We start from the raw sequence: 21,362 nt of genomic DNA, 5'->3' as shown, positions 1-21,362 counted from the left end.
AGTTGGACCAGCGTTCGTGCTGGACGTGCAGACCTCGTGAGACGACGCTTCATCCAGTCCCAAACATGCTCAATGGGGGACAGATCCGGAGATCTTGCTGGCCAGGGTAGTTGACTTACACCTTCTAGAGCACGTTGGGTGGCACGGGATACATGCGGACGTGTATTGTCCTGTTGGAACAGCAAGTTCCCTTGCCAGTCTAGGAATGGTAGAACGATGGGTTCGATGACGGTTTGGATGTACCGTGCATTATTCAGTGTCCCCTCGACGATCACCAGAGGTGTACGGCCAGTGTAGGAGATCGGAGATCGCTCCCCACACCATGATGCCGGGTGTCGGCCCTGCGTGCCTCGGTCGTATGCAGTCCTGATTGTGGCGCTCACCTGCACGGCGCCAAACACGCATACGACCATCATTGCCACCAAGGCAGAAGCGACTCTCATCGCAGAAGACGACACGCCTCCATTCGTCCCTCCATTCACGCCTGTCGCGACACCACTGGAGGCGGGCTGCACGATGTTGGGGCGTGAGCGGAAGACGGCCTAACGGTGTGCGGGACCTTAGCCCAGCTTCATGGAGACGGTTGCGAATGGTCCTCGCCGATACCCCAGGAGCAACAGTGTCCCTAATTTGCTGGGAAGTGGCGGTGCGGTCCCCTACGGCACTGCGTAGGATCCTACGGTTTTGGCGTGCATCCGTGCGTCGCTGCGGTCCGGTCCCAGGTCGACGGGCACGTGCACCTTCCGCCGACCACTGGCGACAACATCGATGTACCGTGGAGACCTCACGCCTGACGTGTTGAGCAATTCGGCGGTACGTCCACCCGGCCTCCCGCATGCCCACTATACGCCCTCGCTCAAATTCCGTCAACTGCACATACGGTTCACGTCCACGCTGTCGCGGCATGCTACCAGTGTTAAAGACTGGGATGGAGCTCCGTATGCCACGGCAAACTGGCTGACACTAATGGCGGCGGTGCACAAATGCAGCGCAGCTAGCGCCATTCGACGGCCAACACCGCGGTTCCTGGTGTGTCCGCCGTGCCCTGCGTGTGATCATTGCTTGTACAGCCCTCCCGCAGTGTCCGGAGCAAGTATGGTGGGTCTGACACACCGGTGTCTATGTGTTCTTTTTTTCCATTTCCAGGAGTTGTATATCGCCACATAATAACGCTAGGGCTGAGTACATGTTTTCCCGCATATCGGGAAACGTAGGAAAGTTTCTGCTGGAAAGTTCAGAAACGGTCAAATTAGTTTTGTATGAAATTCAGTGTGAGAGAAGCTACCTTGCAGTCGGCAGCACATTGCAGCATTAGGTAAATATCGCGTGCAGAGACGTAAACTTTGTTGGTGCACCACCTTGCGAACTTTGAACCGGAATCGGACGATTTTCGTAGTACTGACCAACATCGTAACGCATGTGTAAGAGCAGTTTTGTAAAGAAACTTACAATTAATAATAATGTGTTTATTATTAATTTTCTTTCAGAGAGTTAACATTTAACACTGTTGTGTATTTCACTTTTTGATGGTGGCAAGATGTGTTATCTATTGCGCTGTTTTTATGTTGTCGAGTTGAAAACCGTGTAAAAGCTTGCAATTTTGTGACATAAGTTTCGACACTAAACTTGTCATTTCACCTTACACAGTTGTTCTCAGCAAAACCGCACGTTCCTATTGTCATCTATAAAAGTGAAGTCTGGCCCGAATTCGAGACGTACAGGGGGAAGAAGTGCGACATGGGAATGACGCTGAACTGTGAATGTACTGTATTCAAATATTTAGAGGTCAGTACTTCCATGAAGCACGATCCCTCACAACACCATTCGTCGTTCACCACAAAATGATCATTTTCATCCATTTTCCTCAAAGCATCAAGTGTTCGCAGCTAGAGCAATATGAGAGTACCTCCAGAACCATTATACAGAAAGAATCTCTTTTCACCCGATAACAGCGTGTGACCCCACTCATTGCTGGTCCAGTCCCTTCGCTCTTTGCATCACTGCGAACGGCACCACCGAAGTGAGAATGTCATGGGAACACCACGTCCTGGAAGGCGATCACTATCATGCAGTCGCCCTGCAACTGCGGAGTGTGGGATTACGTGCCCTGCAGACCTCTTGAGTTCGCTGCATTTGCGTCTGCTGTTTGACGTGGGATTCTTCTTGAGTGTTGTATAATGCAGCGCTTATTTGTTGTGGCACCAGTGAATGTGGTTCTGAACATTCCCCATGCACTGGGCTGCACTCGTGAAACTTCGTCCATTCACTGGACCATGTTGTAATGACGAATGCTACCACAGTGTACGGTAGTGGCTCCCTGACGAGACACGCTGTATTCCTCATTTCTTCAACTGCCTCGTGTTGCAGCGAAAGCCCAATTTGATGGTATGTTTACACTTCTCCCTGGATTATATTTCCTACTCAGAAATTTTCTTTTCTTTCCTTTATTGCTTACACAGTATTCAATATTGAGCAAGCAGTAAAGGAAACAAAAGAAGAATTTCTAGTAGGAGTTAAAGTCCATGGAGAACAAATAAAAACCTTTACATTTGCCGATGACATTGTAATTCTGTCAGAGACAGCAAAGGACATGGAAGACCACTTGAACAGCATGGTCAGAGTCTTGAAACAACATAAACAAAAGCAAAACGAGGATAATAGAATGTAGACGAATTAAATGAGGTGATGTTTAGGAAAATAGATTAGGAAATGAGAAACTTAAAGTAAGAAAGGAATTTTGCTACTCGGGCAGCGAAATAACTGATGATGGTCGAAGTAGAGAAGATATAAAATGTAGACTGACGATGGCAAAGAGAGCGTTTCTTAAGAAGATAAATTTGTTAACATCGAGTATGTATTTACTAGTCAGGACGCCTTTTCTGAAAGTATTTGTATGGAGTGCAGTCAAGTATGGAAGTGAAACAAGAACGTGAAAAAGTTTAGATAAGATGGGAGTAGAAGCTTTTGAAATGTGGTGCTGTAGAAGAATGATGAAGAATAGATGGGCAGATCACATAACTAATAAGAAGGTACTGAATAGAATTGTTGAGAAGAGGAATTTGTGGCACAAATCGACTACAAGAAGAAATCAGTTGGTAGGACACCTTATGAGGCATTAAGGGATCACCAACTGAGTACTGCAGGAAAGTGTGGAGGGTAAAGATCGTAGACGGACACTAAGAGATGAATACACTAAGCAGATTCGGAAGTATGTAGGCTGCAGTAGTTAGTCGGAGATGAAGATGCTTCCACAGGACTGGGTAGCATGGAGAGCTGCATCAAACCTTTCTCAGCAGTGAAGACCACAACAACGACAACAACAACAAGTCACACTGACCCCACGCCATGGAACAACGTGTCTGTTTGCGCTTGTGTCTCCTTGTGTTATCTTTCCCTGGGACGGCGTGATGGTCTAGAAAGGTCTTCGCACGGGCTGGGAGACGTCCGCTCTTCCCTTTGAGTCTTTTGAGTTATTTTACTATAGGTATGTCGATCAATATTTTTTTTCTTGTACAGGCAGTTTCTCCGCTCGGGGACTCGATGTTATGTTGTCCTCACCATCAATCCATCCTCATCACCGGCGCGCAAGTAGCCCAATATGGCGCCGACTGAAATAAGACTTTTACTTGGCGTCTGAACTTTCCCGAATGGGGCCGTCTGGCCAACAATGCCATACGCTCATTTCCATTTTTTTTTTTTTGTTGAGAATACTTTCCATTATGGTATCTGGTTTATTTACATACAGTTACGAAAGCTACGTTTTGGTTTTCACCTCATTTGCTTTTCCCACCGTATACGCTTCACGCAGAGGAGCCAGCTCGTTTTATGAACTAGAATTTCTCCTCATTATATTAGGCAATGTTCTGACCCTACGAAGTTTTCCACTGCATGAATGAGCAAGTCCAACATGAACAGAACGCGATTATAATATCATTTCGGAAAAGTGATGTAAGATTTCATAGATTTGTGTTTGCAGATTAATTATATTATTATTTTTACATGAATTACAAATTTTGTTAACATTGATATTTCAAAAAAATACTGTTGTGTTACATACACTCAAGCATCGTAATCAGTCACACATTTCTTCGTCCTGATTCTCTTCATACTCTTCCCCTACTTACGCTTTGAGTAATTTCCGTTTGTCAAACATTCAATGGACACAAGCACCGCCCGCGCAACGAAGACGTGCTGCTAGCACATTTGGCTATTTTTGTTTCAAAAAGTTTCAATGTAATCACTACTATATATTGGAGGTAGTGAGAATTTGGTCTAACACTTCATAGTAGAAGAGTTAAACTTCCCAAAATATTCGATATCTACACAAGTGTCTTTTACAACAATATTTGTAATTTGTGAGTTCCCTAATGAGAAAGGCCATCCAGCTTGGTGCTCTTTTGTAATTAACGTCCGCTTTAATCAGATTCATGTAAGCTGCATTTCCAGGAGTCCGAAAATCACCTTGTCCGCCGCCCCTTAAGCTGAATCTCCCATTAGCGGTTTCTTTCACAAAGGGAATTTTTTGAAAGTCACTCTCTGTTCTCCTCAGTCTTGAACGTCCCTTCTGAGGGCCCTATTAAGAGCTGTCTCGGAAATTGCGGCACCTACGACAGCCACGGCACCTGCCCAATTAAATTCTTGTCGTTTTTCGAGTCTCGATCTAGCCATCATATTTACGTTAGACGTGATACCTCTGAAACGTTAGAGCGCTTATTAAACTTTCTGGACAACTCCTTTGCGTTTTTAACATTGATTACCTGTTACAGTCTTAAGACCATCCCAAGTTTTGCTACTTAAACCTTTACAATGGGTCACTTATTTCACACTCTTAATCACTTTAGAAACTCTTATTAAAGCAGCATTAGTTTTGACATAAAATGATGTGATGTGCTCTGTCGTACCGACTGCTTTCTGTCACGAATTGCTGACGAACTAGCAAATGATAGACCTTATAAAATTACTAGTCCCTTTACGAAATTTTTACTGAAACTGAGTGGTATTTATGTTCCTACGATCTCTATGTCGACATCAGCTATTTTTATTGTTACACAATAAAGCAAGCTTAGGATATTGTGTCGTGCAGAAACAGCTCGTTCGAGGCCGTGGTAAACTTTGTCTAACGCTGTTCCCTTGGATCACTGCCATGTGCCTTACCACTTCGCCAATTCGCTCATTAGTGGTTACTACATATTATGTCGCATTGCTATCCTCTATACGTTCACGACTTGGAAAATACCCTGTAATAATTTATTTGTATGTATTGTAGTGCTGCTTGTTACACTGCACGTTAATGTTTAGTTTCCTTTTATTTCATTGCCACAATTTTCTAGCTTGGTAAACTAATTTAGTAGTTCTTTGAATACAATTTATAAATTAATCATCGGACATGAAATTTAAAGTACGTTGTTCCTATCTTGCGCAGCCCATGCCAACGATAATCCCCTGTGTTGCAAACAGCATCTTGGGAATGCAAACGAGAGCAGTTCACTAGCGTTTTAGGGAGGGTAATAGATCTGACGCAGAGCATTACAGACTGATATGGTACATCTAGTGGAGTTCACTGGGCATATTCCAAGTTCAAAGATTATCACTGTGGAGGAAAATGAGAAACAATTTGTACGCATTTAGGATAAACAACTAGTATGTAACACAGATTTATTTACTCACAAACTGTAGTTTACAAACCAGTGGATGCTGATTGAGGGGGGGGGGGAAGGGGGGGGGGTTCCAAGCCCTGCCTTCCCTGTGTCCATGCGTTAGTGAGATCGGCGTCGCGTTGCAGCTCCCACGCCCACCTTTCAGCTGCGATTTGAGGCAGAGTTTGTTTTGACTGAGAGTGAGCTCTAAGTATCAGCCATGGGCTCCAAGAGGAAATGTCTGATACTCGTTGGATAGCAAAGGTTAACTGACGAACTGAAAGCAGGAGAGGAAAAAAAACGTAGACATAACTGCAGAGTTTGCGATTCCGGCAGGCACACTATCGACAGTAATCAATGAGGTCCACATGGTTACCACAGATTAAGGGACAGATCGGAAACCATAATGGAAGGGTGAGTTTCCTGATTTGTAAGAGATTTTAGTACAGTGTTACCAACAACAAAGAATGAAAAAGTGAACGTGGAGGACTCAATTTGACAGAAAACGTGGATTATCTTGCAGCAACGTTGGGATACGATACATTTTGTACGTGTAACAAGTGGTCACAAAAATTTCAGGAAAAGGGAAGCCATTGTTTTCCGAAGTTTGAGTGGGCAAGGTGTAGAAAACAAAATTGCAATGAATGGAAGTTAGAATTGCAGAGGATCCTTTAATATTACGAACCGGATGCTGTTTTTAAAGCAAACTAACTTGGACTCTTTTACAAATGTCTTCCAAACAAAATGTCCTTCCGAAGAGAAAAATGTCACGGAGGCAAGCTAAGCGAAGGTCGTGTAACCATTCTGTTAGTAGCAAATATGACTGGCCAGGAAAACTAAAGCTACTTACGATTGGAAAACCTAAGATACAGGTACGTTTTTCCCGTTGTAAGTCGTTACCTGTGGAGAATACTACGAACAAGAAAGCATGGATGACTTTAGAAGTGTTTTCTAATTACTTAAAGGGTTTAGATAGGAAAATGACTCTTGAAAATCGAAAAATTGTGTTTCTTGTGGACAATAGCAGCGCTCACAAAATCCGTGACAATACAGTTTTTACCACGTAACTGCAACAGTTAGATTAAGGAACAATTAAGAACGCCAAAGAAGACTCAAGTAAGAAGCGGTCCAAATGACAGTCAGCAATAATGGCGATGACATTGTTACAAATCGTTCAAATGGCTCTAAGCACTATGGGACTTACCATCTGGGGTTATCGGTCCCATAGACTTAGAACTAAGTAAACCTAACTAACCTAAGGACATCACACACATCCTTGCCCGAGATAGGATTCGAACCTGCGACCGTAGTAGCCTCGTGGTTCCGGACTGAAGCGCCTAGAACCTCTCGACCACAGCGACCGGCCATTCTTACAACTATCAATATTTTCGATGCTGTGAGATTGCTCGGTAAAATGTGGAAAAACGTGATGGAGCAAATGATCGCCAACTGTTTCGGAACATGTGGGCTTTCGACGACAGATGAAAAAGAGAAGCTGGTGGGTTTAGAACTTAAGAATATAGCTGCATCTCTGATGCCTTCACTGTTTCATCTCTCAAAACTACCTACTTAATTCCTATTGCATGTCCATAGCTTATTTGAGTTTGTCGCTCCGTAATAATCGTCCTAAACTAAAAACTAATAATGCTGTGTGTCTTACAAAGTGATTATTCATAGTAACACGTCTGTGTAACAGTTCTTCGTTCTCCAGATGTGCTGTGACGGTCTTTGACAGTTTCATTACATCTTCTTCCTGACTTTCTCTTTATTCTGACAAAAGTTGATTCAAATAACAAAAGTACATTTGCAGTTGAATTATTTATCTTAATCAAAGCATCCGTTTCATTTTCTGCATCAATGCTACTACTTGACTCATTACTTCATCCCTATTTACATTATACACGTCAGGAGTTCCAACATTGCCTACCGCATTTATTTTGTTCACCTTAAGATCTACAATTTCTTACTTGATCTCAGTACTGCTCAGGCCATTTGCTTTTTCATTGTACTATCTGAGCATGTCATATAATTTTGATTCTGGTATCTTGTCATTTATTTCCGCAATTTGACCACTGAGTTGATTTTTCGACTCTGCTATTTCAGTCCCTATTTCGTCACTTATTTTTCTCATAAGAGATTTTACTATAACACTTTCGCCTTCACTTTGGTCTAATCCACAATCATATCACTCTCCGCTTTTTCTAATACCAAAGCTGCCTTTTCTTCGGTGATTGTAACATCGGAAAAACACAAGTTAATAACCAAAAAACAACATTCACACATCAATATTTTATAATTATCTAGATTTATGAAGGTCACTGAAATTAAAACAAAGTCTTTATATTTACTAAGATGGTATCTGTTCTACGGATGTAGTGCGGGACAATAAGTTGAGAATGTGGGTTTCGCGGGAGGCGTGCCAGAGATAAATCCCAGCAGTCGCGATATCCTCTGTGTCCTCGGTGGCTCAGATGGGTTGCCGGCACGGTAGCTCTGCGTGTTCGGTCAGAGGATTAGCTGCCCTCTGTAATAAAAAGAAACTGAGTTCATGGATCGAAAACGAACTGAAACGGGGGTCTTTCGACGTCCGCGCCGAGCAGATACAACCAACTAAAACGAACAAAGTGAGATAAAAAAAAGATGGATAGAGCGTCGCCATGGAAGCAGGAGATCCCGGGTTCGAGTCCCGGTCGGGGCATACATTTTCATGTGTTCCCGTTGACGTATGTCAACGCCTGTAAGCAGCTAAGGGTGTTCATTTCATTGTAAAGTGCTTTATTTTACTCAGATTAACGATATCAATATGTGGTAGTCGTTTCAGTCTCCAACGCAAATCCCATCACTGTGCCATTTACTTTCATGAAACACTCATCTCCTTTCTGGCATTCGTCTGCACCTTTTTCCTGAGTCGCTCCCCTTTCTGAAAGAAATATTTATTCACATAATTTTGCGCACTCTCTCTAAAATAACATTCCGCATATGAAGCCATGATTTTAAGTTTCTTTCTCTTCCTCCAAGCTCAGGAAATGTAAGCTTCTTATTGGCACTTTTTGTTATCTTACTAGAAAACAAAGTATCAAGGTCTTAATGTAGGAAATGTACTTAACTTTCCGAAGATCATCTTTGTGTGATCTGGTTGACAGAAATGAAACCGGGTTCATTAAGCAGATCATTTATCATTACAGGATATACTGAGACTGACGGCAAATCAAAGACTAATTGTGGGTCGTATCCATGTTACAGCTTTGTGATGGCGTAGGGAAGGTTTTACAAAACATTCAAGTACAGATAAATTGCATTTTCAATAATGTGACAGAAGACATGACAGAGGGAATAAGAACTCTATACCTGTTTACTAATTATACTGTTTAGCTTAACTAATGACGATGTATTAAATAAACAGTTGTGAAATAAAATTATCCAATCATGGGTGGAAAGTTTGGTATATAAATTTTTTTCAGATGATAAGCTCATCAAGAATTTTTCCAGAAAAAAGTTTTACAGTCGAAATATTTTATTAACTACTACGTCTTTTAGTGATATTATCAGAAGATTCGAGAAACGATTAAGTTTTAAATTCGAACATTCCTTAATTATTACAAACCCAACAATATGACTAAAGATAGTTCTTCTTCAAGGAAGAAAAGATTTTCTTTATAAATGCGGAAATGGGAGCTTTCAAATAAGGTATACACTCTTAAATTGAGGCAGAAATGAGAGTTCTCAAATAAGGTATTCAATCTCAAAACGAATAATTACTAGCGGCGTTGAAACTTTATGAGTCAGTTGTCTTGTGAAGTACAAACTAACTATTTTTAAACAATGTCCTTCTAAAATACTGGTAATCATGATTGAAGTACGAGTTGTTTCATAGCAATAAAAAGTCAAAGCGAAGGTTCATGTGGAACTTTTATTGGAACCATGTGCGTATTCACTCCTACCTCACGTCAGAAGGATTCGTCTTGTTCGGCATTATGAACAAGAGCCTGCAGTCAACAACTGTTACTTAGTATACCGAACATAACACAGATTCTGTATACTAAGTAACCGTTCTTGACTGCAGGAAATTTTGGAAATTTGTGGTGACTTCCTGTGGAACCAAGCTGCTAAGGCCATATTCCCTATGTTCACGCTCTACTTAATCTAACTTAAACTAACTTACACTAACGACAACACACACACACACACACACACATACACACATGCCCCAGATTGGACTCGAACCTCCGACGGGGGAAGTCGCGAGAACCAGGGCAAGGCGCCCCTGACCCTACGGTCACCCCGCCCGTCTGACGGCAGGCTCCTGTTATGTATACAGATTTGTGTATTTTCTGACGTTCTGGAACAATCTATTTAGTAGTAACTACCTTATAATCAGTTATAAATACATTTTCCTGCAAAAATGTTATAGGTGAAGAAACATACGCAAATGGCATATTTGTGTGTTTGTGTTTGTGTGTGTGTACACTTGCGTGTGTATGAACAAAATGCAGCTATCCATACCGTGGAATTGCTGACTATCAACCTGTTTGTATTTGATGCAATTCGAATTGCCATTCAGGTGGATACAGTACTGGCGAGTAATTTCATGCCACAGTCTCTGTGGCCCCACAACCATGTTATCGTAGGCACTCCCCTGGGAAATAACAGGTAGGATTGCGTTCACGTTATTTTGCAGGTTAGGAGACAGGAGATCCTCGTCCAATACACTGTCCAGTAGATTTGGTCCTGAGCTGACTGCAAATATTCACAGGGGTTCCGCTAGGTCTGTCGCGGCAGAATTCTTTATCTTCCCACGGACAGATAACTATACGCCTCACTGCAGCCGGAGCTACGTATACTCGTACACTCCCATAATACCAGTAAAATTTGTTTTCTAGACGCTCTTGCAATATGCCTTCTGATATCCTTTGCCACCTTTAGCTGATGTACCTTCGGATTTTCTTTGCCTCTTTTAGCGATCTGCTTAAGGCTCCTCTGAAAGGCGAGAAAGTGAAGGAAGGAATGTACGTCTCTTGTATAAGCACTCAGGTATCAATATGGGATGATAATTAAAAAATGAAATGAGAACTGGTTTCCTATTACTTTGGGATGTCACTGAAAAATTAATGCCGAATTACCGAATAACCGATTTATTCCAAACATGTATTCAATGTCTTCAGCACTGTGCTCCCTGGTTCGTTTGCTTTTCGTTACTTCAGTTCAGTTGCAATAAGTTCACTCCGTGCTCGTTGCATAGAAACTATGAAACTGGCAACACAGTTTTCAGATTTTTATTTGTTATCCACGTCTCACTTGTAGTAAAGAACACCCATATTTTCTTTGCTCATTTTACTAAACGTAATTTAATTGTCCTGTTTAAAACATCGTTAGATATATAGACATTATTTAGTGATGTATTGATAAGGCAGTCCTCACATGTACAGTAGAGGAGAGTGTTATACCTAGGGGATAGTGCAAGTGGGGACTCACAATGCTTTTTACTCGGCGCTTCAGGCAAGTGAATGATTTTAGTATCACATCAAGAAATGCACACTAGAGACATACCCATTTGCCGCAATTTTCTGCAGTTTTCATAGTTGTTGGACATGAGTTTGTGTTTTGCTTAGTATTTTTAGGTAAATCGCGTTTTACACATTTCAGTTATGTATCGTACACTAAAGCTACATGGTTTATATTGTTAGTTCTTGTATTAAATTTTATGGAGAGTAAAATGCTATATATTTTACAACCGCTTATACATTCTACGCACATTAAAGGTGCATCTCACTGGTCATGGACCGTCTTGTACCTTCCAACAGCAGGAGTTCTTCCACCATAGAGCATGTACGATTGTAAATGAACTGAGTGTCTTTTACGTCTTGTCAGTTTTACCTGTCCTGGAAATAAAAATTTGTGTTGATTTCCCATAGCTTCTATTTCAGAAGGTGTTAATCATGTAACTACTTTTTGACAATACTACTGCTTAGTTTTCTTTCACTTACTGATTATTTGTGTATGGTAGAGAAATAATGTAGTACTGACAAGATTTCCTCTACTGCAATACTTTAAATTTGAATAAAATGGGGCCATGTTGTACATTGTAAGAAGTTCACACAATTAGCAAAACCCATAATTTCCGGAGTAATAATTGTAATTTCAGAAAATCATTACAGTACATAAAAAGTGAGTACCACCATTAAAAATGGAATTAAAAATAATATCTTGCTTCTGTTACAGGATTGAACAGGAAGATTAAGGTACAACAATCACACCTGTTGGATCTCTTCTCACTTTGGTTCCCACACCAACAACATTGACAACTTTTTTATCCTTACGAAAGTGAGCACAGCGACACTTTAGTAACAGGTCAACAGCGTTAAAAGACGATCGTTACCGTATTCGAGTAACTATCGGTTTTCTTTCTAATTTGACGCTTGTATGAGTACGCTCAAGCTTTCAAAAGAGTATGATTATAACTTATAATTATTGATTATGCTTTTAACTGCCACGGTGAATATTGGTAGCTACTATCCGAGTATGCACAGTGTTTTGAAACTTGAGTGTGAGGAAAGCAAACACGTGTTATAAAAATTCCAGGGTTGGAACGACGTGAGCTTCCACGGCTCTGACCAGATACCTACCCCGAACATCGACGCACTGGCCTACCATGGGGTCATCCTGAACCAGCACTACGTGCAGGCCATCTGCACGCCTTCCAGGGCAGCCCTCATGACGTCCAGGTACCCAGTCCGCATAGGTATGTCCAGCACTCAACAAGAGGTGTTTTCTTGCTGTCTTGTGCTTATTGTCGTCAGTCTGCACACTGATTTTAAGCACCTGTCCACGCTACTCCATCCGCTTTAGACATATTCATCTCTGCCTACCTTCTACCACATGCATACATTTGACCTGCTTACTGTACCCGTGTTTAGGTATCCCTCTGCAATTTTTACCCACCCCACACCCTCCCTCCCCTACCCCACACTTCCCTACATTACCAGACTGACTATTTCTTGATATCTCAGGATGCGTCCAACGAACCAGTCCCTCCTTTTAGTCAAGTTGTACCATATTTTCATTCCTGCCCTTTCATTCAATACCTCTGCGATCTGTCAAGTCTCAGCATTCGTTTGTAGAACTCAGTTTCAATGGCTTCTGTTGTTTTTGAGGTGTCAGGTCCGAGGGGTATTCTGAACACAATTTCGACACAAAGCAGCTCAATAGGCTGTGGAATGGAAGGGGTAGAGTAGCAATAGAACAAGGCATCACCATTGACTAGACACATTTCTTCAACACATAACTCAGGTATTACCCAAAAGGAACCATCAGTTCTTTAAGTCACTCAAACATTTACACAGGCAAATAGCAATCATTTAACTGAAAGCCTTTTAAGAATGCAAGACTATAAAATTAGAATGACGAGTTAAAATCATATTTAAAAAGGCTCTGACCCAGCACATATTTTGTAACGAAATACTTCCTTTAAGGAACCAGCGAGCAAAATTACATAATCCTCAACAACCATATTACATCCAAGACATGTAGGATTAAACAGTAATATATAACGCACGTTTCAGATGTACTGCACTGCAACAGTACAATACAAGTCCCTCAGAGGATCTCCCCACACAGGAAGTTATTGCCGCAATCGACAAAATATCAACATCATCCCATGTACAGACCTAAAACAAACTAAAAGCTCTCTTAAGTTCGGTACAGTTAATTCCATCTCAACACAACATACATCACAAGTCTAGCTCGAGGACGTCACCAACTCCCCGCAGTGTATCACGCGAAAATCTACAGCGATGCACTCATCACGTATCCTTACACAATCCAAGAACAGAGAGCCGGCTCCCCAATAGCGGAACAGCGGAACGTTTAAACACGCGCAGCGTGCGGGTATGCGGGATGCTGATCTCGCCCTTAATCTCGACACGACCTCAAATACTAGTCAGCGTACAATCTTGAACCACCATACACATTCCTTAAGTTACTGCAAAGCCAACGTGACAGGCAAACAGACCAGCATATGATAAAAGCTTAAGCAATTTCCTTACTACACAGCCTTTATGAATACTAACCGTAATTTTTTTTTAACGTGAACACACCCACAATCAAAAGACAGACAACGCCAATCATAAGGACAGTAGCAGATAAGCAATTAGCAATGGTAACTTCTGCTTAGATTGGCTACAAATCAGCGCGTGATTTAACACTCCACACAACAGTCTTTACAACATAATCATCAATACAATAGCTAATTACTCACAGGTGTACTCCCACGATTTCGATTCGGAAAGCCATAGACAAAAAGTGGAGAACGTATCACTTAGACCAACATAATGGTCCTGCATCAGTTATCCCAAATAACTGACTCCCTTAGCTGCACAGCAAAGAGCCAGACCTAATGAAACCACCACAGTTTTCGCCTCTAAATTGTCACAGTACATGTGAGGCTCAATCAGAAATGTAATTCTACATGAGTTCCCGTATAGTCAATACAAGCGCCTGATTTTCATCCGTTCATAACGGCAGGCAGCATCATCGTACGGAAAAGAGCGTAGACACAAGCTCTTACCAATTCTCTTCTCCGAAAGCAGCCACCGCAACTCTCGGGAACCACTGGGACATCCAATGCAAAAATCGTTACTCCTTCACATGAATCACAGGACGCCCGCTTCCCGTTGCTTGGTACGGCGCCTTCCGTTCAGAGCCAACTTGTATATCTCCATGCGAAAGCTCCGGTCCCACACTCGCTGCGTCAACCCGACAACCGTCTCCCACCACGTCCCGGAGCACACCCCCCATAGGACCTCGCCTCGTTGCTCCTCGTGTAGGCCCCAGAATGCGCTGCTTACCGCCTTGACCGTGGCAGGAAAGATAAACCACCAGAGTGGCACTATCGATATGAGCCGCCACGGCTCAGTCTTGTTTCATCAACTGTCCATCGCCTATTATTCATTTCTGTAAAAGGCTGCACTTAAGACAAATACCTTCAGTAATGGTGTCCAAACATTTAAATTTACATTCAGTGTTAACTAATGTACTGGCGTAAGTTGTCGCCAGCACACCGGTCGACAAAGATGTAGCACCAAGATCGATAGTATATGAAGATGGTATCTGTGCAGCTCTCTAGAATGAAATGATAATTAAATCAAGACCCTAAGCTGCCGACAGCCATTGACATACATCATCGGGGACAGTTGAAAATGTGTGCCCCGACCGCTACTTGTACCCGGGATCTCCTGCTTACATGGCAGACGCTCTATCCATCTTTTTTTTAGTTTTTCTTGTTTTATTTCTTTATTTTTTATCCTTTTTTTTAAATTACACTCTATCTATCTTTTTACCTACAGTGTCCAAATTACGACAAATAGTGCCTAATTAGAGTAAAGGAAATAAATTAAGTAAAGGAAATGAATAAAATTGAAAATGTCCAAATGAAAATGACAGGACAACATCGCTCATAGTACAAATACAAAAGAAACGTACTCCTCTAGCAATGAAGTGAAATTCAAGTCGGGGTCGACACCTAATCACCAACCGACGGTCGATCGAGCAATAGAGCCATCTGTCGACCCGTTCTCCTGACGGTGGCGTAAGATTGGGTCGTCTTCTCGAAGATAACCAAGTTTCCGGTAAGTGTGATGGGTGTCTGTCTTGGCTTACTTCGTCTACCTCATCTCCCATCCGTCACACCCCATCTGGTCTACAGGTCGGTAAATGTCTGCCGCTCATAATTAGCGAAGTCTTGCCTACATTTCTTATGCTGTTGCAGCTTCACGTGTCCACCCAGGAGCAAATGCCAAAAATCCATTTTATCTTTTTCCCATTCGTTGCAGATGTAGCCCACAACCATTCCCAGTACCCATGTCACTGCATTTGTTTTATTGACCGGAAAATAAAATTCTTGGGGCAAAGGAGCGTTACCGATTAAATTGTGTGAGAGGCGGTGCGTAACAGGAACGTCAGTATCTGTCGTGTCAAGTGCCACACCGGAGCCGCCCCACTACATACTAAACGATGTTCATCAGTGTCCACTGTTGCACAGCTTAAACACAATGGAGCCTCTGACAAATGAATCGCATGCCACCGTTGGTTCGTTGCGAACTTCCTATTTACCACCGCATACCACGTTGGGAGGTAAACTTCGGAATATTGCGCCATATCTGTCGTCGGTTCTTGTTGGGGACTTCTTTTCCAGGGAATTCCTGTGGCACCGGCGCAGTAATATTTGGTACACATCTCGCGTCGTCGGTAGTCGTGTTGTTAGGAAGGCTTCTCCGACGTAACTAAGCTCCGTAAAGAAAGACTTTAAATCTGATATCTTCGGTGAAATGTGGCCCACATTGACCGGGGGCACCATTGAATTGGGTGCCAGTGCATCAGCCAACGCACCCGAGATACTGCGAAATTAACCGCGCCACTGTCGAAAAAGCGTACCGACGAACAACGCCTGTGCCTTTTCATATACACTCCTGGAAATGGAAAAAAGAACACATTGACACCGATTTGTCAGACCCACCATACTTGCTCCGGACACTGCGAGAGGGCTGTACAAGCAATGATCACACGCACGGCACAGCGGACACACCAGGAACCGCGGTGTTGGCCGTCGAATGGCGCTAGCTGCGCAGCATTTGTGCACCGCCGCCGTCAATGTCAGCCAGTTTGCCGTGGCATACGGAGCTCCATCGCAGTCTTTAACACTGGTAGCATGCCGCGACAGCGTGGACGTGAACCGTATGTGCAGTTGACGGACTTTGAGAGAGGGCGTATAGTGGGCATGCGGCAGGCCGGGTGGACGTACCGCCGAATTGCTCAACACGTGGGGCGTGAGGTCTCCACAGTACATCGATGTTGTCGACAGTGGTCTGCGGAAGGTGCACGTGCCCGTCGACCTGGGACCGGACCGCAGCGACGCACGGATGCACGCCAAGACCGTAGGATCCTACGCAGTGCCGTAGGGGACCGCACCGCCACTTCCCAACAAATTAGGGACACTGTTGCTCCTGGGGTATCGGCGAGGACCATTCGCAACCGTCCCCATGAGACGTGTCGTCTTCAGCGATGGAGTCGCTTCTGCCTTGGTGCCAATGATGGTCGTATGCGTGTTTGGTGTCGTGCTGGTGAGCGCCACAATCAGGACTGCATACGACCGAGGCACACAGGGCCAACACCCGGCATCATGGTGTGGGGAGCGATCTCCTACACTGGCCGTACACCTCTGGTGATCGTCGAGGGGACACTGAATAGTGCACGGTACATCCAAACCGTCATCGAACCCATCGTTCTACCATTCCTAAACCGGCAAGGGAACTTGCTGTTCCAACAGGACAATGCACGTCCGCATGTATCCCGTGCCACCCAACGTGCTCTAGAAGGTGTAAGTCAACTACCCTGGCCAGCAAGATCTCCTGATCTGTCCCCCATTGAGCATGTTTTGGACTGGATGAAGCGTCGTCTCACGCGGTCTGCACGTGCAGCAAGAACGCTGGTCCAACTGAGGCGCCAGGTGGAAATGGCATGGCAAGCCGTTCCACAGGACTACATCCAGCATCTCTACGATCGTCTCCATGGGAGAATAGCAGCCTGCATTGCTGCGGAAGGTGGATATACACTGTACTAGTGCCGAAATTGTGCATGCTCTGTTGCCTGTGTCTATGTGCCTGTGGTTCTGTCAGTGTGATCATGTGATGTATCTGACCCCAGGAATGTGTCAATAAAGTTTCCCCTTCCTGGGACAATGAATCCACGGTGTTCTTATTTCAATTTCCAGGAGTGTACGTTCTCCAGACCAAGTTCAACCAGGTGGTAGCGTAAGCGTTGTGTATTGGATCTTAAAAATTTGTCCCACACTCACGTAACTTCCGAAAGTTGCCTGTAGACGCGTTGCGTTTGTGCGCTTTAATGGCAGAACATTCGCTACGTGAGTGAGTTTCGGTGCTAGGTACACGTTAATATAGGCCACCCTCTGAAACATATCCAACGCTTTTAATTTCTGTAACAGCGCAACTGTCCGCATCAGCTTCAATATGCGTCGGTACTTATCCGCTGCTATCCGATGCACGTCTGAGTGGAATGTGACACCTAAGCATTTTATGGTGTCAACTAACATGAGCAGGCCTTCCTCCCCTGGTCGTAATCCTCGACGGCATTCATGCAGTGTGACTTCTGTAGATTAAGCATGCTTCCCGCCGCCATCCCGTATCGGTGTATCCATGCCAACGCCGTACGTATATTTATATCGATATGGTATCTTTTGTTTCGGACATGTCCGAAACAACAGACCCCACTGATGACCTGCAGCCGTCCAGAACGAAATTAGAATTATATATTATACCTTCAGCTGCTGATGGGCGTGGTGTCTGTTCTTTCGAACATCATTTGGATAGAGCGTCTGCTATGTAAGCAAGAGATCCCGGGTTCGAGTCCCGGTCAGGGCACACATTTTCACGTATCCCTGTTGATATATATATATATCAATGCCTGTCAGCAGCTTAAGGTATAATATATAATTCTAATTCCGTACGTACTTCGTAGCCTGTCTGTGCCAGCAGCATCACTTTGTCAGCATAAGCGCGGCAATGAAAGATCAGCTGTTGCAACGGCACTGCATCCAGCCGTCTTCGGAAACCATATAGGCAGGGTTGCAACGCCATCGCATACAAAAATATCGAAAGAGGGCAATCTTGATGAACTGACCGTGAAATGACAATGTAGTCACTGAGACCTTGGATCGCATGCCATGTAACAGTCGTGTTATCCCTAGAATGAAGCCTGCTGAATTTCCAATCTGCCCATCACGGCGTGCAAAAAGATATGATCCTCACTGTCGAAAGCATGATGGAAGTCAATAGAGACTTGTGCCCCACCCAGTCGGCACACCGCTGCGATATCTCGGTAATCACCAAACGCCGTATGGATATTACTCCTACCACCGAGACACGTTTGATCTGTGAGGAGTCTATCAGTAATTGAAGGCTTCAGACGAACCCCAAGGATGCACGCGAAAATCTTGTAGTCGCAGTTCAGTAGGGTTAGTGGTCTATAACGTCCTGGCCTTCTGCCACCACGTGGTTTTGGTATTGGGATTATGATACCCTCCGTGAAATCGACAGGTATCTCAATCTGCGGTAACAGGAGATCGTTATACATATGAATCCGCGTCTGTCCCATGAGGTACGCAAAGTCGCGGTCAAATTCAATTGGGGAACCGTCCAGTCCTGGGGACTTCTTCGGAGCTCCCCTGGCAATTGGGTCTGTCAGCTCGTCCTCCGTTATAGCTGTGAGGGAAGTCTCCACATTCAGTGGTGGTCCCCTATCTGGCATTTCAAAGATGAAATCATTTAGTGTCTCGTGGTTCACTTGTACAGGTCCATATAACTGGCGGAAATAGTCAGTAAACACCTGCCCAATGTCACGTTGGGTCACAACTTGCTGGCCAGTCTCAGAGATTATTTCCCTGATCAATGTCCTTCGTCGTCGTTGGCATTCACGTACTACGTTGTTCATTGAGGGGGCTTCGGCAGCACCTGTGTCCGTCAATCTCGCCGGGACCATTATCCCTTCCATTCTTAGTCTCGTCAGAACTTGTCTTTTATCCTGCCCATGGCCGTGCGCCTTTCCGGCGATGGTTGTTGGGTCATCAGCTCCCTTATAACTGTGAAATAAAAATCCGTCGTCTCGCGGTTCCACTGCAATTTGTCCTGTCCGTATAGTATCAACGTTCTCCGTAACGTTGGTTTTGCGCATTTGATTCACCACTGAAGAACCGAGGTGTATGCCCGTTGGCCGCGAACGCTACTCTCCCAGACCTCCTCTATCGACCGGTGACATGCAGCGTCATGTAAAACTGCTCCCTTCATTTTCCAGTGACACTTACTCGGCCATATCTTCTACCGCATTAGTGAAATGGTACAGAGGTATGCCATATGATCCGTAATAGCCACTGGCCAGACTTCGGCATCCAGTATTGCTGCCCGTAGAGCGCGCGTCACAAACACTCTATCAAGCCTACTCGCCGAGTGTCCCGTCACATACGTGTGACCCGTTCTATCGCCATGCTGCTATTCCCAGGTATCCAGAAGCGCCATTTCGGTAATCAAAGCACGCAATTCCATACATGGAACATAATGAGGTACTTGGTCCTTACGAGCGACGACACAATTAAAGTCGCCACCCGCTACATAAGTGTCATATCTGCCGGCGAACAACGGTGTTATGTCTTCGTTGTAAAAGGTCACCCTTTCTCTTCTTTTTGTGGAGCCAGACGGCGCGTATACATTGATGAAACGGACGCCGTCGACAGTCACCGCTATTCCAAGGGAGGGACATGACTTCCTTCTATGCCTTCCCTGGTGAGGGCCGCCACACCGGATCCACTCTCGTCGTGCATTGAATAACGTGCGTCGTAGTCGTAGAACTCTGGCGGCGAAGTAAAACGCACTTCTTGTAGGAGTACAACATGCAAGTCTGCGGCGTGCAATATATCTTTCAGCATTTGAATTTTGTGTCGGAATGCCATTAATGTTGATCATCGTAATGCGGTACGCCCGGCGTGTGTTCATCAGATGGAGGGGAGTGTCATCAGGCGACAGTGTTGAAACCGAACTGCTGTCGGTCATCGGCGACTCCGTCGCTCCTAACCACACCAATTTGTTCAACATTCCGTGACCCCTCACGGCGCATGGCCAGAACTATCCTCAATCACCATACCCGCATTTTCATCCTGCTCCTGTTCGTCCATTTCCTGCGCTCAGTACCTCAGCAAATTTCCAGAGCCGGGCGAATTATGGCATACGGCGGCGTCACTGCTCTGATGTTGGAGAATCGTCATCTCCACTCCTGTCTCCCGCGCCGTCATCTCAGTATCTGTTGAAACCTCTGGTAACAGGTCGCAGGTCGATACTGTCGTTGTCGTCATCTGTTCCCTCGGGACTATGGCTATCGTCAGCAGAAGCCAGTCGTCGCTTCTTTCTTCCCTTCGGCGAACGCTGTTTCCGTTGTCTTGCTTCCGCGTATGTTTGGATGGCGCATCCTCCGTCTTGGGCCTGGTCTATCACGCTCTCGGTGGAAGCTCCGGCAGCTACTACGGTTGAGCTTGGAGTGACCTTCAGCTGCATCTCTTGTATTATGTCCGGTGTCTGCTGCGGTGGAACCGGTGGCCTGAGTCCCAATCCGCTGGTGTCCATGTTCTCTATACTGTGCAGCTGCTGGCTCCCATCGAAAGTCTTCCTCACTTCTTCCCTCAGACCACCTTAAAGTTCATTTATAATGCAGTCATATGTTGTGGCACCTAAACGTCACCCCACGGGGTTTGCACTAAAAGAGTCTGGAGGGCCGGCCGGAGTGACCCAAGGGTTCTAGGCACTACAGTCTATAACCGCGCGACCCCTGCGGTGGCTGGTCCGACTCCTGCCTCGGGCATGGATGTGGGTGCCGTCCTTAGGTTAGTTAGGTTAAGTAGTTATAAGTTCTAGGGGACTGAAAATGAAATGTCGTGTGGCTAGGGCCTCCCGTGGGGTAGACCGTTCGCCTGGTGCAAGTGTTTCGATTTGACGCCACTTCGGCGATTTGCGTGTCGATGGGGATGAAATGATGATGATTAGGACAACACAACACCCAGTCCCTCAGCGGAGAAAATCTCCGACCAAGCCGGGAATCGAACCCGGGCCCTTCGGATTGACAGTCCGTCGCGCTGACCACTTTTTTTTATTTTTTATTTTTTTTTATTTTTTT

General features: G+C 44.6%; 1 protein-coding gene across 1 annotated transcript in view; it reads left to right on the top strand.

Annotated features, from left to right (window-relative positions):
- The window catches only part of LOC126355953 (arylsulfatase B-like), a 186,765-nt gene that overhangs the window by 92,364 nt on the left and 73,039 nt on the right, over nucleotides 1-21,362 (top strand). The window contains exon 3 of the mRNA XM_050006542.1: nucleotides 12,216-12,375. Within this exon, the coding sequence (XP_049862499.1) occupies nucleotides 12,216-12,375 (160 nt within the window). The remainder of the gene's footprint in view (nucleotides 1-12,215; nucleotides 12,376-21,362) is intronic.

Source organism: Schistocerca gregaria, chromosome 3 (genome assembly GCF_023897955.1).
Source record: "Schistocerca gregaria isolate iqSchGreg1 chromosome 3, iqSchGreg1.2, whole genome shotgun sequence".
In the NCBI taxonomy this organism is placed as follows: Eukaryota; Metazoa; Arthropoda; class Insecta; order Orthoptera; family Acrididae; genus Schistocerca; species Schistocerca gregaria.
Note: the sequence above shows the minus strand (reverse complement) of the source record. Positions and strands in the feature narration are given on the sequence as shown.